Genomic DNA, 27,861 nt, shown 5'->3' on the forward strand with positions numbered 1-27,861 from the left:
TTAATGTCCCGGCCCACCATATCTCCAATGTGGTGGACAAAGAGAATAAAACGAGCTTTCAGAAATACATCTCCTTCTCTAGTAAAATATCCTGTCTCAGATAAGTACGAAGGTTTAAGAACATTCATCCTAAGAGCCTTGTGCATGCCTCTCGCTGCGAAGGAAAGAAGCCACAGACTGAATGAGGGCTTTTCTCTTGGAGCAGTCCTTAGGGGATCCACCTCTTTTGGGAGCATGAGAGTCATCTAAGGGATCCTCAAAATCAAAGAAGATTGTTGGATCCAAAAGGAGGGATCTGAGATACTAAGATCTGAAGCTTTTGGACTCGTTGGATCTAAGGTCATAACTCTGGCCCTAGATATAATGTGACTAAGGGCTTGTCTACACTGGCAATTAACAGAGCTGTAACTTTCTCGCTCAGGGGTGTGAAAAAACACCCCCCTGAGCGCAGCAAGTTGCAGCACTGTAAAGCGCCAGTGTAAACAGGGCCCCAGCTCTGGGAGCCGCGCTCCCAGCCCTGATAGCTACGCCCCTCGGGGAGGTGGGTTTTTGAGAGTGCTGGGAGAGCTCTTTCCCAGCGCTGCGCCATGACCACACAAGGCACGTTAAAGTGCTGACGTTGCAGCGCTTTAGCGTTGCCAGCGTAGACTAGCCCTAAGTTGTCGTAGGTGTGGATTGTAGAGTCTTCAACGCTGGTTGTCACTGGAGCTGTAAACTGTACTTGGGAAGCAGTGTAACAGAAAAATGTATAGATGAGGTGGTATATTAGGCTTTTGGGTGAGAAACTGGAAATTTGCAACAGTCTGCTACTGGTACCATAATCATACACGTATTCAATTTATAAGGTAAAATATGTGTTTGTATTTTGGTGAGACTTTAATAAATCATGAAACTTCATAGTCTAAAAAAACAGTATGTTCAAAACCAAAAATATCTTTGAAATGAATGAAGACATAAAATCTGCCCTCCTATCACAATCTATGGGTACCTTTTAGTTATTAAAAAAACAAAAAATAGCCTACTTTTTTTTATTTTTCAGCTTTTTAGTAAAAAGCTGGAAGAACTTTATGGAGTTAAATGTTCAGCTGAAGATGTCTTGAACTTAGATTCCAGCACTGATGAAAAATTTAGCCATCACTTAATATTTCTGCTTCACAAGACAGCATTTAAGGATAATATTAATGTTGGTAAGCATATTTTCTTATTTCTAGTACATAAAAAGGAAATGTGTGGAATTTTAATATCTTACTAGTACAATCAAGCACTCAGATATTATGGTAATGGGGACCATAGGTGGAAACAAATATGTATTTCCAGTTACATATTTGTTTTATTGTGCTTCAACTGATTTCCTGCTCATGTATTTTCTTTTGTTTTCTGTGACTAGTAGTGCAATTTCTCATCAGCCTTCTACTTCAAGGAAACAGCTACTCTGTGTGTGTGTGTCTATACTGTATTTACAGAACAAAGACATCACAAAAGCTGGTAAAAGGCTTGATGATCGTTTTACAGTTGCTTACTTATTTTGTAGATTAAGGTGTATGTTTTGTTTTTTTTTAATTGGCTGAAGTTAAACTTTATTGGCCAGATTCTTGAGTCCAGCTGAGCTATGCTAGCCCAAGACCTTAGTGAAAGGGCAAAGGCATAGCTTAAAGCTGCCTTTGCATTAGCCTGATCTAGGGAACAGTGGGAAGCTCTTTGGTTCTTGACATAAGTTGGAATGTCTTCTAGGCTACAACAGCCCCTCATGGACCATTTTGCCAACCCAGGATTGCCAAAGCACAGTGGATTCCAGCCTCATACTCTCATGCTACTTACTCTTGTGGGGCTTGGAGGAAGTAGTGTAGTCCCTCCATACCTAGCTCTGGGCTAGACAGAGAGTTTGCTATGCAAAGGGAACATTCAGCTGTCCTTCAGGGCAGCTTTCTGGCTGGTAAGTGCCCTGGAATGATACAAAGAAGCCAGACTGGAACCAAGAATCTGGCCCTAAATGCCCCTGTTGGTCCTTATCTTGCTCCCATTGAACTCACTGGGAGTTTTGCTATTGACACCAGTGGGATTACAATAAAATCCTTCATTTAGTAAGAGTAAGAAAAGTTGCCTGGGAGTGATTTGAGAGCACAAGAGAGACAGGCTCCTTGCTCTCAGGGTCAAGTGCCTGGCCCCACCCCAGCCTAGAGCAACAGTTACAGAGAAAGTCCGACTTTGCTCCTGCAGCCCTGGGCTGGAGCATGTGCTGTCACTCTGTTAGGATAGTACATACAGTCTGGTCAGCACTGGGAGCTGTGAGGGGATGGAGCATGCTCAGTGAAGGCAGAATCTTTGGCAAATTTAGCAATAAAACTGTAAGAAGTGTGTACTGAGCATGTGTGAACTGAGATTTTTTTCAGAGGTTGATAACTTGGCCAAATTTTCACAGTAACAGCAAAAGGTACATACCACCCCTGGCCCAAAGGTCACACCCTGCCAAATTTCAAGTCCCTGGCCCAAACATGGGGTTGCTGTAGCTTCTCAAAGAAAAGGACAACAGAAGTATTTTTAATATTGCAAAACAACGTATTTTCCTCTAACCTCAGTTTCATAAGCAGTTAAATCATTTTGGCTGAAACCTTTTCCCCCGCCCCAAAAAAGAAAGAAAGAAAAAAGAAAAACCAAGAAACCAGCTTGAGGGAGACACCTCATATGGAAAATTTCAAACCAAACAGATAAAAGGCTGGCAAAGTTATAAGCAACTGCAAACAGATTCCTACAATGGGAAGTGTTGGGCAACCTTAATGTTAGGCAGTGCTACTAGCCTCGCCCGGTATATAGCATAAGCAGTATATTGCTCATTATTTTCATTGACTAATAGAAACAAATAAAACCATTTCTTCTCCCTGTTCTCCCCCACCTCTCCCCCCCATGACTCTTCTACTGCAGCCACAAAAACAAAATGATTAAATGTGATCATTAAACTCTTCATCAGTCTAAAAGTTTGATTCTGTAACCTCTTTCTTATAAAGTTATTAAAGAATGTGTGGATCAAAAGTATTTTATTTAAAACTAATTTTAGCCTTGTGATCTAGATAGCTAAGTGTAGAATAAACCCATACTCTTTCAGTTTATTACATCAGCTGTTCCCTTTCAATAAGAGCACTTGAGCTATTACTTCCAGCCCATTGGTTAGGCTTTTCCTATCACCATTGTGAACTAAATTATTAACGCGGCTGGACATTAAATGTTTGTGTTTAAAATCAGTCATGGCTATAATAGATTTATAGGGACAGTAGGCAGAGTAAGCAGTAAATGGTTTGTTTATTGTTATTTTGCCTTCCTAGCAGTAATAGGAAACTAAATTTGCTTGCGATACAAAGTGTCAGTTTAGTAAACAATGTTACTCTTTAACACACATTAAATATGAAACTCAGATTTAGTTAATTTCTTAATCATCTACATGTCAAAAATGGTTGATTGTCTCTTGAAGATTAGCAGCTTTATAGTTTGAGTAATTCAATTTTTAAATGTTGGGCCTAATTATCTACTGATTTTTACATAGAAAATGTCTATAAATTCAGTTTGCTTGATACAGTGATATCCAAGCATCTAAATATCAATCAGGATTTTTTGTATATGAAGAGAGAGGAAGGTCAACAGTTTAAATAAACTGTCCAATGATATTAAAGCTATAAGCAATTTTCTCTCTCTTTTTTAAATCAAGTCTTTATTGTGGAATACCAGTTAATGAATAATAGATTATTTAATCTATGATGTTTCCATTATAAATCACCACAACCTGTGTGTTCTCTGGGACAATCTAGAAAATGAAACTGCAGTCTTATCCTAATAAAACTGAGTATTTTATTAGAATTTTTCCGTCAAACATTCTGCAAAATAAGTAATATCCTAAAATATTAAGTGTGTTACTCTTCTACCAACCTCTAAGAAGGCTTTAAAACAAAGGGATTAAATTCACAGCCGGTTTAAGCAAGTTCAGCTCCATTGATTTCAGTGGACTTGCACTCATTCATGCGAATAAAAAACCTGTTGTTCAAGCTGCAAGCTGTAGTGGCTGATGCTCCCTCATATGCCACAGTACTGACCTGTTGTCCAGTCCTGCACTTATGCATGTGAGTAGTCCCATTCACATTACTGTAAGTGGTGTGTATAAGTGCTCACAGAATGAGGCTCCAATTGGCTAAGAGAATGGAGCATCTCTTTTGCTCACTGGGAATCTGGCAGTCTAATGGGAGATCCAAGTCCATAGTCAATGTCAAATCCAAAATTCTGGCTCATGCTGATCATTGGCAAAGTCATTCGTTACCAAAACCAGCACCCTGTGTGCTCTGATCATGGATGAAGTACCAGACCGTGACTCTTATCACCAGTAGTAAGTGTCTTCGGGCAATAGCATGGGTGTCCTGTGCCCTGCTGTCAGGTTGGTAGAGAAGAGTATGGTCCTCCTTTGAAACCCTGCACAAGGCTGGTTTACTAGGACTTTGAACAGGCATCCAGGATTTTTTCCTCAATGTGAAACTTTGGTTAGAGAAGCTGTGGTGACATTACTACACATTTGCTATTCACAACATTTCAGTTTTTATTATTATTTTGTTTCTAGGACCAGGGCCCACTTGTTTGGTTCTGTACAAATATATAGAAACACATGGCTCCTTCCCTGAGGAGCTCACAGCCATTAAGATGGTGAAGGGTGTGAGAGAATGATACAACCAAAATATGGACAGTTCTTACATACCTGTTTTAACATGGTGAGGTGTCTTAAAAAACAGCAGCACAAACTTCAGTTTCAACTAAAGTTCATGCCAAAACTTGGGCCTCCCATTTAGCAGTTTAAACCATTGGTTGTGCACCAGACTTAGAAGAGAGAGAAACTCTATCCTGGTTTTTTATTTGAAAGTCTTTGCACAAAACACATTAAATGCATTTTTAACTTGTGACTAAACAGACCCTGATCCGTTTCTTTTCTTATTATTTTAAGGTAATTTTGTGAAAACAGTTTTGCAACCTGCTCTTGTTTTAACTGAAAATAAAGCTGATGCTCTGATTCTAGAAGAAGGGGTGGACAGTGTTGTTTCCCAGTCTTCCAAAGCAACAGCTGAAATAGATGGTACTGTTGTAAACCTCAGTGCAGTGAAGGAGCCTCCTGGGAAATGGCAATCTAATATGCACAAAACGCTGGAAAATGGAGCATGGCAACAGAACGAAAATCCTGATCTTTCCTTTCTTGTTGTGAATGATAAGGAGGGAGGCAAGCAACTTGTCGTCGATCTGGGTAAATATAAAAATTAGTTACTGACAGAATTCTGAGCCAAATTCTGCCATTAGATGCATGCACAGAAAATGCAGCCTGCGGGAAGGAGGCATTTGCATGCACAAATTAAGTAAGAATTCAGCTCCATATTATGTGTAATTTATTCCTGTTAAGGTGTACTGGAATGCAACAAAGGTGCAAACCAGAGATGATTTATGCTTTGGTCCCAGCACTGTTTGCACAGTGTTTTGCTTAATGTACAGTAATATAATTAAGTACTGAACATACAACAAAATGCAGGATGCAATTCAATAAAAATCAAACAAATTATCTTAAAAGTTGTATTTTAAATTTGGCCTTAAATATTGACATGCTTGTGGAACTTTTAATATTAGCTGAGGTTCCATAATGTTGTTCCACAGTAAATAAAAACTCTGTCCCTTGGAGACTTCAGTTTATCTTTAGGATCTATCACCCCTTGATGATAAGGGGGACAATAGTTGCATGGGGTCATTGGTTCAGTTAAATGGCAAGTGGCTTGATCACAAAGATGGGGACTAGAGAGGCAGTCTGTTTGATAGTTGTGTATTTAAGATTTGTCACAGACTACCTAAAGCAAGGGATGGGTACTCCTTTTTAATGGTGTGTATAAGTATAAGGAATGTATGATTCCAAACATCTTCTAGAGATAATTTAAAGTTAAGGCCTAATCCATTTGAACCTATTGAATAGAAACTGCAGAATCCATAATCCAGGTAATTTTAGGAAGCAAACAAGGTGCTGTATTTTGAATGGTCTAGAAAATTCATGTGAATAAAATCAAATAATGATCAACAAGAAATGCCTTGTTCAAATATATTCACAGTCAGTTGCATATATGTAGCTTGTTAATTGCCCTACCCCCAAAAAGTGAAGATCTGTGTGTAATTCCTGTATACTGAGCAGAATTTTTTCTCTTAAAAAATACAAATCCAAAATAATTGGAAAGCACGGACAGGTCTACAATGACTTCTTTTACCGCAGTTTTCATTTTGGCTTCTGAATTGCTTTACTATGTTATCTTTCACTATGAAGTTTTGGAAGACTGGCTTATTGGTAACAATCTTGGGGTATTTTTACATATTAGTAGGTGGCTCAGCTGAGTACAGTGACACAATAATACAGTGTTCTGGACACATCTATTTTTGTATTTGCCACAGAAAAGTTATTTTGTAACTACTCTCAGCAGTGTTCTTCCTTGAATAGCAGGTACCTAACTTCCAAGACTTAGCTTGCACTGTTATGTTGGTTCCCTAAAAAGAGAGTAACAAAGTGCTCTGCAACAGAAGAACTGTGACTGTAACTAATAACAGTAACTCCTGCAGAGACTAGTGAATAAAAAATAAGGTGGGAGGGCGCAGTTATGCGGCACACTAAGCTGATAATATGTGGGTTTGTTACTTCCGTTTTTGGTTTTAGTTCACAGTGAGCTAGAACATGGGGGGCTTACCACCCTAAATTACAAAATGATTGGTAGACGGAGACCAAGAACAAATTGGAGCAGGATATTGCAAGACAAAATTCGGATGCAATATATCAGTCATGCCAATGCTCATAGTCCTTAAACTTTCATGAGAACTAAATTCAGCTTCAGAATTAAACAATTCCCCACCCCCCCCACACATACACGCAAAGTCTCGAGCAGAATTGCTCATACTTGCCCACCCATATTTGTTTTGAGATTGCGATGTGAACTGCATTTTTCTGACTACCACTCTTGTTGTTGAAGTGCAACTATGATATAGTCACACTGACACACAGAGAATAGGAAACTGATAAATTGCCAAACCATGTTTACAATGTAAAATAGTTACATGATTTTTCATGCTAGGAAAAAGAACAATTAGACTGGAGAATGATTTGCAGAGATTTTGAAATAGTACCAAATAATTAGTATTTACTTAAAATGTCTGTACAGCAGTTTTGAGTGATTGTCCTTATAGTTGAATATTATGGATAAATATATGGCTGTTTGATTCATTCTTACCCTGCTATATAACTCCTACTGTGAGAAATGAACTGGGATAAATATAAGTTTGTGTTTACTCCTTTAAATGCTTTTTTCTCAGACACCCAAATATAGTGTATAAACAATACATATGAGAGAACCTAGCCAACTGTAAATACATTATGAAACCTCTCTCTCTCCCTGCAGGAGTTTATACAAAGAATAGAAATTTCCGGCTGTATAAGTCATCAAAAGCAGGAAAGCAGACGACTTTGAAAATAGCTGAAGATAACAAGTTTGTTCCTAAACCCAAAAAGAATATTTCTGTTGAGGAGCAATATTTCCTTTCCTCTTTGGTTTGCAATGTTAGGTAACAATTTAATTACAGTGCTATGTAAAGTACTTTAAAATGTAGACTTCAGTAATATTTATAATTGCTGTAGCAGCAACCACTTCTGTTGCGGGGGCTGACATTCCACTGAGACTGATGCATTCTATTCTAGGAAAGTTCAGCCATTGGTTTCAGCAGGTAAATTTTTCTGATGGTTATTCCTTGAAGCAAAGGTTTGTCAGAAATCCAATCTGCTGCACCTACCTTCAAATATGCAATAAATTCAGAGAACTTGTGCCATTTGTGATGGTTTCTGAACTGCACTCTGTGTGTGTGTATGGGGAGGGAGGTTGTGTTTTGGGGTTTGTTTGTTTGTTTTTAATTTTTGTTTGAGATGAAGAATTTGACTTGTTCAAGGTTATTCAGCTGAGAAGTGCTACATTTCTATCATTGTAAATTAGATAGGACTCTGAAATGGACCAAAATCCAAAACTGCCCTCACTGAACCATTTAAGAGAGAATAACTCCAGTCTAGACACAGAAGAAAGTGAAAAGCATTATTTTGTGTGTAAACTTTAGTGAGCAACAGCAGTTTTCCTTAGTGCTGCACAAATATATGCAACACAATTTATTATCAAAAGAGGCTGCAATCTAAGGACCTAATCCTGAAATGTACTGAGTGTTTTTTTGGGAGATGAGAGGCAACCAAAATTGCTAATGACTTCAGTACTCAGCACCTCACAGGATTGAGCCACAGTTGAGCTGCATTTATTATGGAGTTTTGATTGTAAATATCTTTTTAAAGATGCATATTACATTCAACATTCCTGTAAATCTTTGGTTGTCATGGGCCTCAATTAAGCACCTGTCAGGGATGGTCTAGAATGGATAATACTTAGTCCTGCCTTGAGTGCAGGGGACAGAACTGGAAGGGACCTCGAGAGGTCATCTAGTCCAGAGATTCTCAGCATGTGCCTAAATACCTTGCACAATTGAGGCCTATATCCTATAGTATAATTAAAAAAAACAAACAAACCAGACTTCAGTGGAGTCATTCCTGAGTAAGGACAAGAAATCATCTGTTGTAGAATTTGCCCCATATGATGGTTTGTTTTCATGCCAGAAACACAGCAAAGAAAAAACATAGTTCTTTGCAAATTATTAGTCTAAAAGGGTAAAGTGCAAGACTACTAAAAGCCATCCAAAAGTAAACAATACTTTTCAAGGACTACATATATAGCAAATAGGGCTAGAAGTAGTGCAGAGGATCCTGGGTTGGGTGAGGGTAGATCTTTCTGTCTCTGCTGTGGAAGAAGGAAACTCTACCCTCTGCTGGAATATGTCAGAGGAAACTAAGTTAAAACGAATCCTTTATGTCTGAACAAGAAATAAAGGGGCCATAAGAATCGGAAAAGGAAGTATGGTATGTCCAGAAATCTGAGTTATGACTGACTTCTCCCACTGTCTCTCTCCATCAGGTTCTCAGAAATTGAAAGAGCCCTAACTTGTGACATCCCAGAAGGGAAGAAAAAAATGTTTAAACAAACAAACAGGAGAGTTTTCAATAGCACTTCAGGTACTTCATAACAATCTTTTGAATATGTGATTTTACTGAATAGAAAAATTTATCTTAAGTGTTTGCATCATTAATTTGCTATATGTATTACAGTGTACCTGATCTAATTATGGAATATATCTCAAATTGTACATCTGATAAACTGCATCCTCGTTGGGCTGTTGTTCTTATACATCAGTGGAAACTTTCTGCTGCAGCTTATTTAGGCAATATCCTTTAGCTGAGTCCTGCAGAGGGTATGCCCTTCATTTCCCAGAGAGACTGCCTAACTAGTTACTCATGCACTAGTAAATTGGGAGCATGCAGGAGTGTCTCTCTTTCCCTGTTCTATAGACCTTTCCAGAGTAAGTTACATGAGCAGCAACTTGGGTGTTTTATATTCAGGATGTAGAGTAAAGCTTGAAATTAATAAAGGATCAGAGTGTGCCAACCTAATTGATCCTGCATAATACCTTACTCCACAAAAGCCCCATTGAAATCAATAGGGCTCTTTGTAGTGGAAACTAGTATTCAATATAAGTCAGAATCTAGTCCACAGTGTAAAGTTTTCTTGTCCCCAGGAATACTAAGCATTGACCAATCTCCAGGAGCATGTGCTAATTGTTAATTGTAACCTGCCTTTCCCAAAAGTAGGGATCTGGCTCCAGACTTCCTGAGCAAGGGCAACTTCTTCTATAATGAAAAATGCTTTCCAAGATGTATACCACTTAGACACTGAGCCCAGTCCTGCTTTACTGATGGTAATGGGACTAGGAGTAGGTCCTTAATGGTTAGTGAGATTCAAGTACACTTATTTTTTTTCTGAGTTTGTATAATCTGTAACAGTAACTTTTGTTTTTAAACAGATCCCATAGAAGGATATCAATATTCACCTTATCCAGAAATTGATTGTTTTGTCCTTTCTTTAGTTAATAAAGATGATGCTCATGGAGGTAAGGACCATAACTTTTTTATTTTTTAAAGAGAGTCAGACATATATTCTCAAGATGTTATAAATTATTTTTAAAAAGGGTACTTAATTTTCCAGGGATACGACGATGGAATTATTTTTCCTTGGAAGAACTCCTTGTTTATGACATATCCAGATATCGCTGGTGTAAAAATATTGGAAGAGCCCACAAAAGTAATAACATAATGTATGTTCTTTAAGTATGTTTTATTTAATAGGTACTTTTACTTTGAAAGGCTTCAAATTAACCTTTTAATAAGGAATTTTTCATTATGCAACTAGAATATCCAGGAATGCTTTAACAGAAAACTGTTCATGGAAGGGAGAGTGTTTTTACAGCACCTAATACAACAAGATCCCAACCCTATTCTGCTATTCACTGGAAATGGAAGGAATTTTTTGAGTTTACTCTTTAGCTGAACATATGTTTATACCTATTTATGGAGTTAATTCCAATGGCAGAGGATAATGGGAGGTATTGACCTCAGTGGGGTCAGAATTTCACTCAAAATGTTTAGTTAATCTTACTTATTAAACTGAATATTGATGAGAGAGACTAATTTAATTTTTTAGGTTACAAATTCTAAATGTAACTTGTCATCTGATTGTCAATTTTACCCTGAAGAGAAATTAACAGCCAGTCTCCTCTTGAGTGTGAGAAGAACCAAATGCATGCTGCTTTTTTTTTTTTAAAGGACTCTTTCCAATTGTATCCTATTTCTAAATGTTTTTCAAAAGAATGAATATTAGATTGTTTTTAACAGCAAGAGATGTACAATATTCTATTCAACCACAACTAAAATGGTATAGTATTACCAAATTATGTGGTAAGATTTGTCCCATACTGCAAATCCAGGTTATGCAATTCTGTTAAGTACCAGAGTTTGTACAAGTGCTTTAGTTAAACTCACTGCAAAAGTGAGGGTTTTAACTCATATTTTATAACTATCTTATACAAATCAATGTCTTTTAAGAGTCTTATTTTCCATCTTTGTTCAGACTTAATGTAGGCTGAAGATAATTGTACCTCACTTTCAACACCGTGGCTTTAAAACATACCAAAAACCTGTACATTTAAGATGCACACTCTTAATGTAATTTCCATTTTTTTAACATTGCATATTATATGTAATTTCAGTTGTAAATGGGCCAGAGTGCATGTACAAAGACTATTTTAGAAACAGAGGAAGGGCATGAAATCCTGGCCTGATGTGTATAATGTAGCTAATGCTGTTTAAGTGCTAGCCAACACTTGCATCTGTATTTTAAGGATCCTGGTAGATCTAAAAAAAGAAGTTTACTATCAAAAATGTTATGACCCTGTCTGCAGAGCTAAAAACTTCAAATCAGAAAGTAAGTAATGTTTCTGAAATGGTTTTGTGTAATTTTATTGAAAACATAACTTTAAACAAAATATAAACACACTGTATTTGATTTAGGTATTCCATTACCCCCTGAGATATGCCTCCCTTTTCTTTTCAAAGAGGTATGTATTTTTTGTTCCTTTCCCTCTTCCCCATCCCCACAAGAAAAAAACAAACTGCGAAAAGACTTAATGGTAACTCAAGTGTGTTCCAAACTGTCATCTCTGGTAGCCCTTTAAAAATCTTGCCTACACTAAGGGACTGAATGATTGTCCAATCTTTACTCACTTGTGAGTTGTTCAATGGATGGCAATGGGACCCATCAACTGTAGTGACTGCATAATTGGACCCTAAATATTTCAGAATTCTCCTCCTAGTACTCCTACCACCAAGGGAAGTGCTAATATAGACTGGCCGTAGGCAAGGTTACCAATATCTCACCTAGACTAAGGCAAATCTCTTCCTTGTGCACAAGATCTTTTAATCTCTGACTATATCTACACCATCTAACTGATCAATACATGAGTGTCACCTTTAAACTTCATGGAGGATTCAAAGAATACATTCCATTTTCTATTTTTCTGATGCTTAGGCAAATACAAGTCAGACTTCAACCAGTGTTTGCAACACACAAACTGATAGTAGCATAGTTAATACATAGCATTAGGGGTTTAATATGCTGAAACAACTGATTCACACTTTTAAATTTATTCACACGGAATTTAAATGATAGTCATGGACTTTGAAGAGTGAAGTTAATCTTCATTTAGAAAATCCTTTCATATAGTGTAGTAAAGCAATAATGTAAATATTCAACCTTTGTAGAGAAGACCAAGCAACCCCTACCTTGAGCTTTATAAATAACAGCTTTTCAGTAGCTGGTATTACCTTTCAACCAAACTTTTCATGGTTTATTGATCGGTGTACTGCAAGTTTATGAAGTCCTATCTGAAGCAGAACTGATTGTTGGTAAGTTACACCTATTTAGGAAAAAATTCTTAGTAAGTGAATCATCACTATTTAAAGCAGTGGTTCTTGGCCCAATCAGCACACAGCTACGGCTCACGTGACATCCGCAGGGCCATACAAGTTGTGTGTGTGTGTGTGTGTCTCTCCCCTAGTTCTGCTTGGAAAATATTACAATTGGGCATGTAACTTCTTTAGATCGGTTGCATCCCTTCAATAATCATCATTTCTTTTTGAAACAGCACATATCCATAAAATGTGTTATCTCCCTACAGATGCAGCTAGAGCAAACTCAGTAGTGCTCTTACAGCATGATTTTCAAAAGCTTGCCAGTTACAAGGCACTGCTTTTAAGGACTAAATTTTGGTCCTACTGAAAACTGACTTTCATAAGATTAGGGTCTGGCTGTATGGTAAATGCCCACAATCCAAAAACACATAAGAAACTTGCCTGGTCAGCTGACCTACACTCTGCTCATTAGAGGTGACATTTTCAGAAGTGCTCAGCCTTAGCCTAACTCTGCTCCCATTATGAAGCCAACAAGGAGATCTAGCCCCCAGAAGTAATGAACACTTACATGTTGAATAAGTAATATTTGTTTTTTTAAAGGAAGAATATGTACTTTTTATGGATGAGAGTGGGAACATAGAAGAAAAACCTAACCTTACAGACTTCTCAGAAAGCACATCATTAAGGATACATCAAGAAAATAAGAAGTCTCCCGACAAGCTCTGTTCAAATACAGAATGGGAAAATGTGACTGATGATGTGTATTTTCTGGAAGCTATCGAAGATGCTGAACTTGCAGAAGTTGCAGACAACAGTCTGACCACGTGGAACTGTGACCTGGAAGAAATACCTGATGAGCTTCTCATAGAGGTTTTAAGAAAACAGGAAGTTTGTGGTAACAAGACATACAACTAGCTATCAACTAAGGGTAGCTGTTTATAAAATGTGCTAACTCAACTATATCTTAATGTATCTAAAGCCAAAAGTTTCAGAAGTTCCGTTTACACTGCCAAAAGAAACCAATAGAACCATGCCAGCATCCTCTCTTTATAAGAAAGTGCATAGTAAACTTGCCATTAGCTATGTTTTTGTACATTGGGTTTGTGTGTTAATGACATTTTATATGGTTTAATAGGATACAGCCTTTAATTTCTGGTTTAAGTTCCAGCTTAGTCAGTGGTGGTTCTGCCACCTGCAGCAGTGCATATGGCACAAAAGCCACCCTCTCTCTTTACAGAGGCCAAGGACTGAATAGCTGCAGAAACTGAACTATCCTCTCAACCCTAGAAGTAGCTGCTCCTGGACAGGAAAGAAGCACCATGGAAGACCCAGGTAGATCAGCTTACCCTAGTAGTACCTGGGTTGTGCATGTTCTAAAGCTAGACACAGGCGATCAATCTGGTACTTCTCAGGAGCACTAAATTCAAAATGTAAAAAAAATGCTAAATAGACAGTGTCAACACACTCAAAAAGCTTTATGGACAATGATTCAGGTAAAATTCACTTACCAAGGGATGGAATGTGGTTAGAACATGTTTCTTCCCATATGTCCAAATGTTTAGGATGTTGCCTACAGCCTGTACTGTACTTCGTTACTTTACAAAGGGCAAGCAGGATTTCTTACCTATATGTGGGCCTGCCAAAAGGTAAATCCATACTTTAGATAAAAACTTTTGAGGATTTGTCTACCTTTCATTATGCTCACCACTTGTTATAACTAAGCTGTTTTTAAAAATCCACATACTAGTTTTAGAAATATTTTATCCATTATGCATATAATGGTGGAACAATTTAGACATGTCTCAGGCTTGTAACAGGCAACTTACAAATTATCTTTATGCTACTTTAGGATGAGCAACAACAGGTTTTTCAGTATATATAAGTTGTAATGTCCACTAAAGAAAATGTCTACTCTTGTCACATTAGTATTTCCAAATGATTACTCTGGTAATCCAATAATAAAATCCTATTAATTTTAAAGCACTAGATTTATCACTGATTCATTGAGATCATTAATGGTTTGTCATACTACCCTCTACTCCAGGCTGCCGCACACAAAACTTATTATACATCAAAGTGAAAAACCACACGTTCCCTTCACAATTGTTAGTAAATCTTTAGAAACATATCAACTTTTCTGACAAGAGACTCACATCACTTATTTATAGAGGTGAAAGATTTGAAATCAGAAGCAATTTAAACACATTGCTTTGTTTTATTAAATGCTTATGGGAGTATTTAAATAATATATCAAAAGTTAGAGTGCAAACACAAACTACTAAAATCTACATGAGGAGTAGCAATGTCATAACCATGTATACTTAGCTTGCTTCTTGTTTAGGTATATGAATATACTTAACTGATGCTAACTATGCTTAGTTGCAAATAGAAGGCAAAGTATTTAAAATATCTCTGGCTGCTCCTTTTTCTGCAAATTCAGAACCTCTTGTAATCTTGTGTTGATATTTTGAAAATGACTTTCAGCTCTTAAAATTCGTTGTGATTCCACCAGAAGAGCAGGAATGCTGGAAGTTCCATACTGTTGGAGGGAAAAAATTACAAGGCATTAACCCTTTGAAAACAATGTCCAAATACTCCATTTGTCTCTCATACTTGACATATTTGAAAGAGTGGATTATAATTTGATGTCACTCTCTTCAAATGTTCTATTCTGCATGTTTAAGTCAAGTTAAAGTTTGGCTATACTAAGCATAAGCAGATAATATGCCCTAAAGTGGATGACTTCCTTAGACTGGGAGGTCAGCAGTGCCCTAGAAGAGACTGTATTCCAGGCCATGAGCACAATTCCTGTACAGGTCTCCTACGCTACTTAAACTACATATTTGAGAAGCTCACTGTCAGTGCTGTGCTGCTGAACAGATGTTTGAGCATTAAAGAGGGTTACAAAATTCACTGTGAAGTTGGAAAGTTAGCAAACACTACCATCTTGTATTTAGGGAAGCTCCTGGGCACCAGGGTTTGACCTATATCTATATTAAATAAGAAAATTAATTTACTTTGTTTCTCACTGAACTTTTTAAAAATAGTACGCTACATGTGTGTCCTGGATACAATAACACTGAAGTTTTTGCCATGCTGTACAAGGTCTTGACAGACACCAACATGATGATATTGCTGTCTGCCCTGAATCACCATTTAGTTTCTTCTCCTAAAGAGACAAAACTTGAATTAGCCAGTGCAACATCATAGAATCAATATGTACTTACGACTACTTTTTCTTGTGGGTTGTCTTCTCTGTAATTTAAATACTGTTGCTGCACCTCCTTTAAATCAGTTAGGAACTGGGTTGCATTCCTGATAGAAGATTCTGTCTCTTGTAGCTCAGCATATTCTCTTTGTAGTTGCTTCAGTTGTGGTCCAGTCCTTAAAAAAAAAAAAAATACTTAAGGATTGTGTTGTGAATTTTCTTCTTTCAGGAGTTACTTTGAATGTACTGTTTCTATTGAACATGACTTAATGGGGTCATAAAAGTGTAAAGTACAGACAGCCTGGTATTTTTCTCAATGAGGGTAACTAATTGGATAGGAATATGGCCCTTTAAAGTGGGCATACTGTTTGAGTTTTTATCTAATAAGGACCCAGATCTTTAATCTTGTCAATAATACAATAATTCTTCTGACAGAAATCCAGTGATCACATTTATGATCAAGGGGATTCTAGGAGATGGCTTTTGCCAAGGAGTACAATTTAAAATAGACTCACGCATAACATTTAAGGTTAAAATACAGCCAACAATATACCCCCTCTATTTTGAGAGATATCCTATAGTAATGGAATATGGCAGTAAGCATTCTGTGACTCCACCATACCAGATGCTGCATGTACTATCTTAGGAAATATCCCACCCCTGTAGGGGCAGTTAAAATCAGAATGTATTGCATGTGTTCAAGGCTGAATTCTATTAAGGGAATCAGGAAGTTTACCCAGCAAGATTGAAGTGAGCTATATTGGGGGTGGGAACAACACCCCACACTGTTCCACGCTCAGAGTATTTGTTAATTTTAAGTAGTCTTAACCTATCTGATCATGTTCTCACCTCCAGTCATGCAGCTGGTGTATTTCTTACAGAATGTGTAGCCCAACTGGCAGACATTATCCCAAGAATTTAGAGTAGCTGGAGACAGATTGTGAAAATGACTCCCTGTTTCTATTAGGCAGTTCCACAACTCCTATGGAGTGGTTAATTTTAGCTTTTGCAAAAAGGAAGGAATACACATGTTCAGCTGATGCAGGCCATAAATGTTTCATCTGCTATTTACACAAAACTGTCAGTTAACGACAAAAGCAAGGGTTACCTTAGATTTTCTGGACAGTAACAGGACTCCTCAATTTCCACTGATAAGCTATTATTGTATGCTTTCAATCAATATAATCACTATACATTTCAGCAAATGGAAACTTACCGAATTAGTTCTCCTCTAACTTCCAGCAAACGCCTTCTTTTTTTATTGATGTCTGTGATCACCTATTATATAATTAAGTGAAATAGCAGTCTTTCAAGACTAAGACAGTTAAATGACAAGGTAGGTATCTTCCCTACCCCCAACTCTGCATTCTGAATTGACAATGCTCTGGGGGTTCTAGACATGGAAAATCTTGAGATACCAAGTCTTACAATTCATGACAATGTAATCTATGGAAGTGCTATTTTAGGTATTTTTTCAAAAGGGTCTCTAAAATTTGTTAGCATTTTCCTTCTCCCTCCATAACTTGTACTATTGAACTCACTGTAGTAAGGGATCCTTGTTCATCCAGGTAAGTAAATCTCAACATTTAAAAAAAACATCAAGCATTTCAAAAGTAACTTTTCAGTAACATTTGGCATAAGACGCTGGTGTAAAAATTTGTTTTTTATTAATACTTATTCGGGAGGATCTCTAACTCAGGAGTTGCAAAGCCAATCATAACACAGGCACCCCACATTCTCATCTACAAAATCTTTAGGTCACAGTAGATTACATTTTTTTTTTACATGTAAGAATAGCATGAGGTTGTTTGTGTAGTACTTTAGAATTCTTCAGAATGAAAGGTGCTCTGTACATTTAAGATTTTTCTATATTCTTTAATTCAAACACTTAAAAGTACACCCTAATTCTGCAAGTTGCTCTGCACAGATAGCACTCTGCACAGAACAGCTTGTAGCGTTGGAGCCTAAGTTTTGGAGGACTTCATAGAAAAGTTCTGTCTTTATAAAGTCAAGTTCTAAATCAGAAGTTTAAATGAGAGAGCTTGCATACAATGTGTGACTTAGATTAAAAACATGTTTTTAAAATAGTGATTGTCAATCCATCAAATCATTAAATGTAATTTTACCAGGAATCCCTTCCTGTTTTCCCCTCTCAAATCTCCTTCTCCAAGAAATACTGAATTTACATTCAAAGACCAGGAGGAAGACCTAGAAAAAGGGGGGTTGAGACACTGACTGAGGACACACAGAAGGTTGCCATCAGTGTCAGGAAGATGAACTTTACAAAAACGGTGGGAGACAAAGAACATCAGCCCTTGACCCCACTTGATGGGAGACCACAAAGGCAAAGACAATGATTCAAATATACTAGAATTGCTGGGTGAAGCGGATCTGCTGTTTTCAGGGCTGGACAAAAATATGCTTGTGAATTAGACGTGGGCAAAGTTTTTTGACAAATAGTTTATTCAACAACAAGTGCCATTTCGATCAACCCAAAACTATTTGTGAATTTGGTGTGAATTCATCAAATAGTTTCTGCCCAGAAGGTTTTTCGGAACTTAAATGCCAAGAGAGGAAGGCCCCCCTTATAAACTTTGGCCCAGTGGTTAGAGCACTCACTCGGGACATGGGAGACGCAGGATCAATTTCACCCTCTGTCTGATGGGGGATATTTGAAATTAGGTCTCCCACATTAAGAAAAATGCCCATTCCACTGGCCAATGGGATATTCTAGGACAGGTCTCTCCATCTCTCCTACTGAAATTGTTCCACTTTGTATAAATAATTAAATAGCCACAGGAACTGGAATGTGAGTCTCCCATCTCCTAAATGAGTGCCCTAAACCACAAGCAACGAAGTAATGATGCTCAGATCTCAGTGTTTCAGGAGTCAAATTAGCGATCAACATTACCCAAAAGAGCCACAGTAGTGTGAATTCATTATTTCATTTACTATAATACTATATATTCCTATTTAAACAGTACGACAGGGGAAATATATATTATTCTCACGGCAAAATGACTGACCAAGTAGTATTTTATCAACTACAATTGGTTATAAAATAGTAAAAGCATTCTGATTGGTTAATAATTAAAATCAGAGTGTATAATATCAGGAGACACATTAAAGCAGCTCAAGTCTCAGTCTGAGTATCACAGCTATAAAATCATTCTCCCTCTGTCCCAATAACTATTCATTAGTGGCAATTCATAGTTCAGTAGTGCTTACACCTTCATATAAACGAAGCACAAGGCAAAACAGAGTACCATAATTAAGGCTACATTTTAGTCACAGGTATTTTTAGAAAAACTCCTGGACAGGTTCTGGCCAATAGGAGCTGCAAAGCCAGCACTCTGGGTGGAGGCAATGCACAGAGCTGCCTGGCCATGCCTCTGCGTAGCAGCTAAGCAAGAGGGATATGTCTGCTTCCTGCAAACCCCCCCAGGTAAGCACCACCCAGAGTCCATCTCACCCCATCCGGGGCCCCTGCCCCCTCCCACATCCAAATTCTGCTGCTCCTGGGGGGTCAGGGCTTAGACTGCCCCAGCAGCAGCCAGTGCACTTGAGCTGCCCCTGCGCTAGGTGCACCGGCAGCTGCAGAAGTCGTGACCTCCGTGACAAACTCACAGCCTTAACTATAATCAGAGTACTCATTGCTTATTTTTTTTTCATTTAGTTGTAGTCACAGCATGCATCAGTATCAAATCAATGGCAGCCCCAATACAGTCATATGGTGCTCATTAAAATAAACTGAATGGAGTTTAAGCAGACATTTTGACTTTCCTTTTAAATGATACTCTGACACCATTGCTCTGAAATAAAGACGGAATAGTGTGTGTCAATTTGTTTACTGAACGTATTTTTAAAGTGTTGAATTATTGAGACACTTCCACACAGGCAAACATTACTATTTATCTTTCAGTAACACCATACCAAAGACTGTTAGCAGAGATCAGAATCTGGCATTTAGCATATTTTACGACTTCTAGTAATTCTTGGTTTATACAGTTTGCTCACTGGTTACTGAACTAGCACAACTGTTTAACAGTCTTGCAAGTCTGGCAATAAGCAGTTTCAAACTGGATTTTTGTTCTGTTTGATTTTAGAAGTATATTGCAAACAGTGTTATTCCCAGATAAAATGTGTTTCACAAACTTTTCCTAGGTATATTTGTATTCTAATAAATTTTAAAAGCAAACATCCAAGTTTGGTTTTGCAGTTGAACATTGGCTCTATACATTTCTATCTCTATAGTGTTTAAACAGAACATAGCATCATTTAAAGAGATCATTACTCTATTTTACCTTAGCATTTTTTCTTTTCAAATCCTTCAGTTCCTGGACTTCTGTTATCTACAGGTAAAGGAAAACATTGTGTAGTGACAGCAAACCCTATCTGATAGTTTCTTCCCCACCTTTGTATCCTTTTTCTCTCTATAAATCACTGCTATAAGACTTACTTTTGAAACACTTTGGTTTAAATAAATTAGTCACTGGTAATTCTGTTTGGCATGTCCTTTCCCCAGCCCAGAACAAGGACTGTTATAAAATGCTACTCTCTCCACCACCAGGAGACAAGGCTGACATTCTCTCCTATCTACAAATTCCAGGTTCTTTACCATCTTGTTATAGAAACGCGTGAAGTTTTGTTGTTTAAACTTGTTCATGTTAATAAATCACGTGAATGTTCAACTATAATTTTAATATTAATTGTGGCATTGGTCATAAGTAAAGACCAACATTCTCAATTTCACTATATTATATATTTTAAATCATTCTCTACAGTCAGTTAGTAGGTCTGAAAAATTATATTGAGGAAGTCTATTCTCCATGCACTGTACGTCAGAGGCCCCTTAAAAAAAACCAAAAACTAATTTTAAAGCCCTGAAAATGGTCTTCTTACAGGCACCAAGAAAGGTATTTCATAAATACAAGGCTTCTGAGGCAGATATACAAGACATACTGCTTGTATCTTGGCAGACTTTCAGCTCTATAAGTCCCAACCTTTCGACTTGCATCCACTTTACAGAACTCCTTGCTCATTGGTAACTGCACAAGAGAAGGTCCTTGTCTCCCAAAAGTTGACAATCTAATCCAATCCTTTAATTTACTGCCTGTGAGCAAACCGCTGTGCCCAGATGGAACCCCAGTGGAGTTCTTGCAAAGGTGCAGTAGTCTGTCCATGTGCAGCAAGTTGGAGTAATGGTGCTTAAAAGTTTTATGTCTTCATTCATTCATAACTCACAAGGTGTGGATTAATTTTAAAATGCCCTGAGGTGCATCAGTAAAAGACTATGTAAAAAGTAGTAGATGTACAAGCATTCTGACTAAATTTTACAACTATCTCTACACCAATGTTTTTATATTTACTACTATACTTACAGTATTAGTGAGTTGGTCCTTGAAGCCAGAATAGAAGCCCTCAATAGCTTCCCTGCAAATCCTAGACTCCACCCTTTGTCTGGAAGTTGGGGAGGAAGAGGGTAAAATAAAACCACAGTTGGGTTAGTATAGGAAAAAGGTATCTGTGCTTATCTGAGTATTTCCTTTCTTCAGGTAGCAAGATCTATAGATACTAACATTGGACTTTGAGTATAGCAGGCAGAGACAGACCTGTCAGTTACTGGCAACAGCCTAACTCTTCCCCTTGAAGAGTTTACCAGTTGTGATGACTTCTGCAGCCAAGAATTTTAGTCCACTCAGCTTTCCCCTCGCCCCCTTTTCTTATGATTAGCATATGCCTACTGCAGAGCTAAAGAAATAAAACATTAGGTTGGGTTTTAAATCAAAAGGTTGGGTTTTTTTGGTTCTTCCCAAGTTCACCTGGGATTGGTTAGCTCTTTGGACATTGCTACTTGAAGAAAGGAAAGTTTCCTATTCTTCAGCGAGGCAAGGTCCACAGAAATTAACACTGGGATTTTAAGAGTAATGAGACTTTCTGGGCATCAGGAGGCAATGCCAATAATAAACTACATATAGGGCTTCCCTTCTGCACTTTTTCTAACTTGCCTAGTGAAATGGTGCATCATGAAGGACTCTTCTTTTTAAGGGCAAATCCACCCAAGCTTGCAAGTCTAATATCTAGAATTTAACTAACTTGTGGAACCAATACTAGTGTTTTTTCAAAAGTGCTAGGGATTAAGAAGTTATACAGTTATTAATTAAACTACAGGATAGATGTTTTATATTGAATAAACTCTTCAATTCTGATTAAGAGACCTAAACAGCAGATTGAGAACATAAAAACTCTGATAAGGCAAAAATTGCATATTAAGTGAGCCTCAAAGCTGAATGCTTCAATGGAAATCTAACAAACAGAGCCCATGAAACCTGCTTAACAAATGTAGGATATTTCCAGCCTCTCCTAGGTCTTGATAGATAAATGTGCATCTTCAAGCAGATACTGAGATATTTCGTGTTCAGAAATAGCTCCCCAATCACAATAGCTATCCATAATGGCAATATTATTTATATTTGGGCTACACTAAATCTCTGAGGCCAACCTACCTAGGATCACATCTTAAAGAAACTGCCATTTGTATCACAGAAACCTATAGGCAGTCATCGAATATATCCCCCAATAATCTATTAGGATTGCCCCTACATTGTATTGCATTACCTAGTGCTCCAAGCTGTCTGGTTTCAAGCAAACTAAATATTTTGTGTCAATTTGGAGTTCTCAGTTCAAGGAAAGCAAGATATTTACTTGTAGTCTGCAGTTGTCTTCTCAAACTCAGCCAGAACAACATCCAATTCTATAATATCTTGGGAAAATCTTTTCAGCCCTTTTGGGCACCAAATCTGTATAGAACATGGGCTATTATCAGCTGAAACACAATAAATGGCTAGTTAAAATAAATATGAAAATTAAAATTTTTGTTTTAAAAGAATTAAATGCTACACAAACTAACTTGTGTATTAATCTTTTAACAAATGAGAATTTTCTAAAATGGGAATTATTTCACTTGTCTAAGATATATGCCAGGTATTTTGTAAATAGGTAAATTGATTATGCAATTTTTAAATTAAAACAATGTGTGAAAAAGTAATATAAATCTTAAGGTGGGTTGAGCATAAATAACTAAGGTACATTGGTGACTTAAAAATAAATTTTACTTTTACATGAAACATTCTGAATGTCACCAACTCTGCTCAGTAGTGAAATACAAAATTCTGAAATATACAAGGTGTGATGCACATATTTTACTTTGCAAGAAAGTCTGCATTATTACACTCAAGACATTTTATATAAAGCTTAAAGTTTATAGTTTTTCTGAAACATACACAGTGTTGCTGTACGAAGGGTATATAGACACTTATTTGGGATAAACCACTCCCGGCCACTATGAGTAATACAGCCCTCCCAAACCCATGCTGATGAAGTCTTTATATCATACCATGTATATATTGCATTTGTTAAGGGGAAACTACTTTATGAATGTTTTAGAGGGTTCTTAAGAACTGAACTGGGAACATATTTTATTTATCTCCATATATAAAGCTAAATGCATAACTCCAACCGGGCAGGATCCAGAGGAAGTCAGAAAAACATTTAAAAACCATCAAATAGTTTGTCTATACCTAAAATGGTCACAATCTTGAAACCCAGTATCTCATGATGTTACAGTGCTAGTGAGTGAGTGCTGAGTCCAACTATACAAGAATCTCCTATTCCAATTATATAAGGCTCCCATTTCTAGCGTAACTGGGCTGCAAAATACCAGATATCAAAACTATTTTTAGGAAAACTCATTAATGGCTAATGAGGAAAAGTTAAAGGAAGTTTAAAATTATGAAGAGATAAAATATCAAATTCCTTTTACCAGAAGGATGTAATGCAGTCTTTTGCAAAAACTTCTTTGGTTTCACATGGGATTTAGCACCGTTCTTGGGCTTCTACAATAGAAAATGCAGCAGATTAACTTTCAAGAACAATTACGTTCAACTATTTTAAACCCATAATTATAATTAACTATTTCTTATGATAGCACTTGGTAGTAACACTAGTGTAGAACAACCACTGGCATTTTAACAACTGCGTAGTCTAGATCTCCTCTGTGCAGAGTTTTGACAACATTGATAATGCTGCCAATGAACAAGAGATGCCAGACTGCATTAGCATTCCCACTGTTGATATCACTGGTAAAGTTACATCAGTGGGAATATTTTGAAGAGAAATGCAGTTGGCAATATTATTGGGAGACCTTATTGAAGTTAACATATTTTTTGGGTCCACTGTATTAAATGAATGGTTTATTTATTATTGTGGTCCAGGAGTGTATGTAACCTCTTGAGGGGTCAAGATGTGGCACCTGGGGGTTCAGAGGACTATACTGAACAAAGCATCAGATAAGAAGAGACTTTCAGAACAAAAAGTGTTAAGTGGTTTTCCTGGGGATTCTCTAGGGCAGTGGTTTTCAAAACGTGGGTCACGACCCAGAATTGGGTGGCGGAATCTAAGACACTGGGTCTCGCCAGCTCTGGTCAGCACCTGCGACTGGGCTGTTAAAAGTCCTGTTGGCAGTGCTACCTGGCTAAGGCAGGCTAGTCCCTACCAGTTCCTACACCACTCTGTGCCCTGGAAGCAGCCAGCAGCAGGTCCAGCTCCTAGGTTTGGGGGGGGGGGCATGGGGCTCCACCTGCTGCCCCCATCCCGAGCACCAGCTCCGCACTCCCATTGGTCGGTTACCAGTCAATGGGAGTTGCAGGGGTGGGGCAGTGCCTGTGTGCGAGAGCCATGCGGAGCCGGACTTGCTGCTGGCCGCTTCCAGGACAGGCAAGAAGCCTGCTTCTGCATCCCTGCTGTGCCGCTGACCGGGACCCACCTAAAGTAAGCCCGCACCACAATCCCTTGCCCTGACCCCCATTCCCAAACTCGGAGTCTCCTCTTACACCCCAAACCCCTCACCCCTGGCCCCAGCCCAGAGTCTGCACCCTCAGCCAAGAGTCCTGACCCCCCAGTCCAGGGCCCCCTCCCACACTCTGAACCCCTCATTCCCAGCCCCACCCCGCAGTCCTCACCCCAACCTTAAGCCCTTCCACACCCCAAATCCCTCTGCCCCAGCTCCATTGGGTCATGGACATTAGTGTTCTTCAACTGGGTCGCCAGAAAAAAAGTTTGAAAACCACTGCTCTAGGGACATCTGGTTATGCAAATCCCAGCCTTTTGAAGCTGGGTCCTGAGGAGTGGGCCATTGTCTGCTGATCACCTGTTGCATGAGACCAAGATCAAAGGCCCAATTGAAGGCCCACCTATTCATGGTGGTTCTGGTTCTGAATCTGAGACAGTTACAAACTTGTAGCCACAGGGATTACCCACTTGTGGGTTTTGAAGGACTAACACCAACTGAGCCTAAGGTTGGAGTTGGGGTGACCTCTGGTAAGCTTTTCAGCATGTGTGTAGGTTCTTTTATTGTTTTTAATGTTTTTTCTGTAATGCTTTCCCCTTGAGAATAAATGTACTTCTTATAAAGAATTGTGCGGTAACCTATGACTGCACGCAATACACTGGGCATAACTTCTGGAGAGAAAGCAAAGCGCAGACACTGGCCATTTAAGCAGTTTGGCTTGCTGGGGATATCACAGTGTAGGCAAGGAACTGTGACATCTGGAAAAACCTCAGTCAGGAGGGAGAGAGGTGTGGATCTCTGCCCAAGAGAGGGGACAGCTGAGAAGCCAGAAGCTTAGCACTGAGGCCTTGAGGGATCACAAGTGCAGTTGCCTTGAACTATGGGTATGTCTACACTACGAAATTAGGTCGAATTTATAGAAAATTTTTTAGAAATCTGTTTTATATATTTGAGTGTGTGTGTCCCCACAGAAAATGCTCTAAGTGCATTAAGTGCATTAACTCGGTGGAGTGCTTCCACAGTACTGAGGCTAGCGTCGACTTCCGGAGTGTTGCACTGTGGGTAGCTATCCCACAGTTCCTGCAGTCTCCGCTGCCCAATGGAATTCTAGGTTGAGATCCCAAAGCCTGATGGGGCTAAAACATTGTCGCGGGTGGTTCTGGGTACATATCGTCAGGCCCCTGTTCCCTCCCTCCCTCCGTGAAAGCAAGGGCAGACAATCGTTTCGCGCCTTTTTTCCTGAGTTACCTGTGCAGATGCCATACCACGGCAAGCATGGAGCCCGCTCAGGTAACCGTCACCCTATGTCTCCTGGGTGCTGGCAGACGTGGTACTGCATTGCTACACAGCAGCAGCAGCCCATTGCCTTGTGGCAGCAGACGGTGCAATAGGACTGGTAGCCATCATCGTCATGTCCGAGGTGCTCCTGGTCGCCTCTGTGAGGTCGATCAGGAGCGCCTGGGCAGACATGAGCGCAGGGACTAAATTTGGAGTGACTTGATCAGGTCATTCTCTTTAGTCCTGCAGTCAGTCCTATTGAACCATCTTATGGTGAGCAGGCAGTTACACGGATTGCTAGCAGTCCTATTGCATCATCTTCTGCCGGCCAGGCAAGAGATGAGGATGGCTAGCAGTCCTATTGTACCATCTTCTGCCAAGCAGCCATGAGATGTGGATGGCATGCAGTCCTTCTGCACCATCTGCTGCCAGACAAAGATGTAAAAGATAGATGGAGTGGATCAAAACAAGAAATAGACCAGATTTCTTTTGTACTCATTTGCAAACACCCCCTAGCCCCCCCGTCTAGGGGACTCATTCCTCTAGGTCACACTGCAGTCACTCACAGAGAAGGTGCAGCGAGGTAAATCTAGCCATGTATCAATCAGAGGCCAGACTAACCTCCTTGTTCCAATAAGAACAATAACTTAGGTGCACCATTTCTTATTGGAACCCTCCGTGAAGTCCTGCCTGAAATACTCCTTGATGTAAAGCCACCCCCTTTGTTGATTTTAACCCCTGTAAGCCAACCCTGTAAGCCGTGTCATCAGTCGCCCCTCCCCGCGTCAGAGCAATGGCAAACAATCGTGCATCTGAGTTGAGAGTGCTGTCCAGAGCAGTCACAATGGAGCACTCTGGGATAGCTCCCGGAGGCCAATACCGTCGAATTGTGTCCACAGGACCCCAAATTCGACCCGGCAAGGCCAATTTAAGCGCTAATCCACTTGTCAGGGGTGGAGTAATGAAATCAATTTTAAGAGCCTTTTAAGTCGAAATAAAGGGCTTCATCGTGTGGACGGGTGCAAGTTTACATCGATTTAACGCTGCTAAATTCGACCTAAAGTCCTAGTGTAGACCAGGGCTTTGACAGGTATCACACATGAAGCACAAGGTGAGAGTATTTTGAAGAGAAATACTAGAGTAGACAAGACCTCTGTGTTCAGTCTTACTTCTGTCCTACCCCCTCACACCCAAAACTATTATTCTTTCCTGAATACAAACATTCCCCCCACTTTTTAACAGATGAGAGGCATCATTATGTGCTTTAGTGCTTAATTCTAAGGAGAAACAAGATTTTAGAGGTATTTTTGATAGATTTGGGGAATCTGTAGTTGGGACGTTTACCTTTTGTGCATTCAACTTCTTCACTAAATCTGTAACCTTATTTGATATGCTGCTTTCTGAAGAGCTATTCCTCAGTGCTAATGCAGATGGTAACTTCGATTCCTCCACACTGGACTTGGAGTTTCCTAATATCTATATAAAGAATAATTTAAAGTAAATCTTCAGATTTTTAAAAATGCAAAAGAAAAAAAGGCATGAACAGTAACAGTCTGAAACATCTCAACTCTACTGCTTTAAAACTATAGAAAGAACTTTTAAAGAAAGTTTGAGATGTCATGAGCAATCAAAACTACTACAGTATCCGGTGATGGTTCAAAATTACATTTGAAGGTCTTAAAAAAAGTTATTCACACTAATGTTAACTTTTAGTGTTCAGAAGTATGTAGTTTTGACTCTCTTTTCCAGCAGGCCAGCAATAACTACACAGTACAGCTCCACACAGGAAGTTCTCGGAATGAAAGACACCAGGATTGTGTGAGCATAGTGAATTTAACACACCAGTCAGGTCAATATGTAAGACTTGTATGGTGCACTACTGCATAGCTTCTCACATTAAAAACTGACTGGCAGAAATCTGCCACTTTAATAAAGAGCTTCCACACTGACAGAAGATAAGATTAGAAAATGTGACAAGAGAACTTATATCAAGAGACTAAGTGTGGTAGAAATGCAATGAGTAAGCGCTTTGAAGGAAAGCCACTCACAAGCATTTCAAGTTGTTTAGCACCAATATACATTTTAAAAAATAGTTTTAGT

At 38.7% G+C, this 27,861-nt stretch overlaps 2 protein-coding genes across 15 annotated transcripts in view; one reads left to right on the forward strand and one right to left on the reverse strand.

The window, feature by feature from the left end:
- PRIMPOL (primase and DNA directed polymerase) overlaps positions 1 to 14,407 on the forward strand; it is a 32,752-nt gene extending 18,345 nt beyond the window's left edge. For 3 of the 4 annotated variants that reach the window (XM_048847931.2, XM_048847930.2, XM_048847932.2), the window contains 9 exons: positions 1,040 to 1,187; positions 4,973 to 5,266; positions 7,440 to 7,602; positions 9,042 to 9,139; positions 9,985 to 10,071; positions 10,167 to 10,275; positions 11,359 to 11,441; positions 11,528 to 11,574; positions 13,028 to 14,407. In XM_048847931.2, coding sequence (XP_048703888.1) covers positions 1,040 to 1,187; positions 4,973 to 5,266; positions 7,440 to 7,602; positions 9,042 to 9,139; positions 9,985 to 10,071; positions 10,167 to 10,275; positions 11,359 to 11,441; positions 11,528 to 11,574; positions 13,028 to 13,342 — 1,344 coding nt within the window. In that variant the 3' untranslated portion in view covers positions 13,343 to 14,407. The remainder of the gene's footprint in view (positions 1 to 1,039; positions 1,188 to 4,972; positions 5,267 to 7,439; positions 7,603 to 9,041; positions 9,140 to 9,984; positions 10,072 to 10,166; positions 10,276 to 11,358; positions 11,442 to 11,527; positions 11,575 to 13,027) is intronic. The other variant, XM_075127857.1, reaches the window with a different exon arrangement.
- CENPU (centromere protein U) overlaps positions 11,461 to 27,861 on the reverse strand; it is a 36,872-nt gene continuing 20,471 nt past the window's right edge. For 4 of the 11 annotated variants that reach the window (XM_048847939.2, XM_048847940.2, XM_048847937.2 and 1 more), the window contains 8 exons: positions 27,106 to 27,237; positions 23,458 to 23,530; positions 22,341 to 22,461; positions 21,017 to 21,095; positions 19,940 to 19,987; positions 16,852 to 16,913; positions 15,655 to 15,811; positions 11,461 to 14,966 (listed from right to left, as the gene is read on the reverse strand). In XM_048847939.2, the coding sequence (XP_048703896.2) occupies positions 14,829 to 14,966; positions 15,655 to 15,811; positions 16,852 to 16,913; positions 19,940 to 19,987; positions 21,017 to 21,095; positions 22,341 to 22,461; positions 23,458 to 23,530; positions 27,106 to 27,237 (810 nt within the window). In that variant the 3' untranslated portion in view covers positions 11,461 to 14,828. The remainder of the gene's footprint in view (positions 14,967 to 15,654; positions 15,812 to 16,851; positions 16,914 to 19,939; positions 19,988 to 21,016; positions 21,096 to 22,340; positions 22,462 to 23,457; positions 23,531 to 27,105; positions 27,238 to 27,861) is intronic. The other 7 variants (XM_048847936.2, XM_048847943.2, XM_048847941.2 and 4 more) reach the window with 5 other exon arrangements.

Source organism: Caretta caretta, chromosome 4 (assembly GCF_965140235.1).
Source record: "Caretta caretta isolate rCarCar2 chromosome 4, rCarCar1.hap1, whole genome shotgun sequence".
NCBI classification, from domain to species: Eukaryota; Metazoa; Chordata; order Testudines; family Cheloniidae; genus Caretta; species Caretta caretta.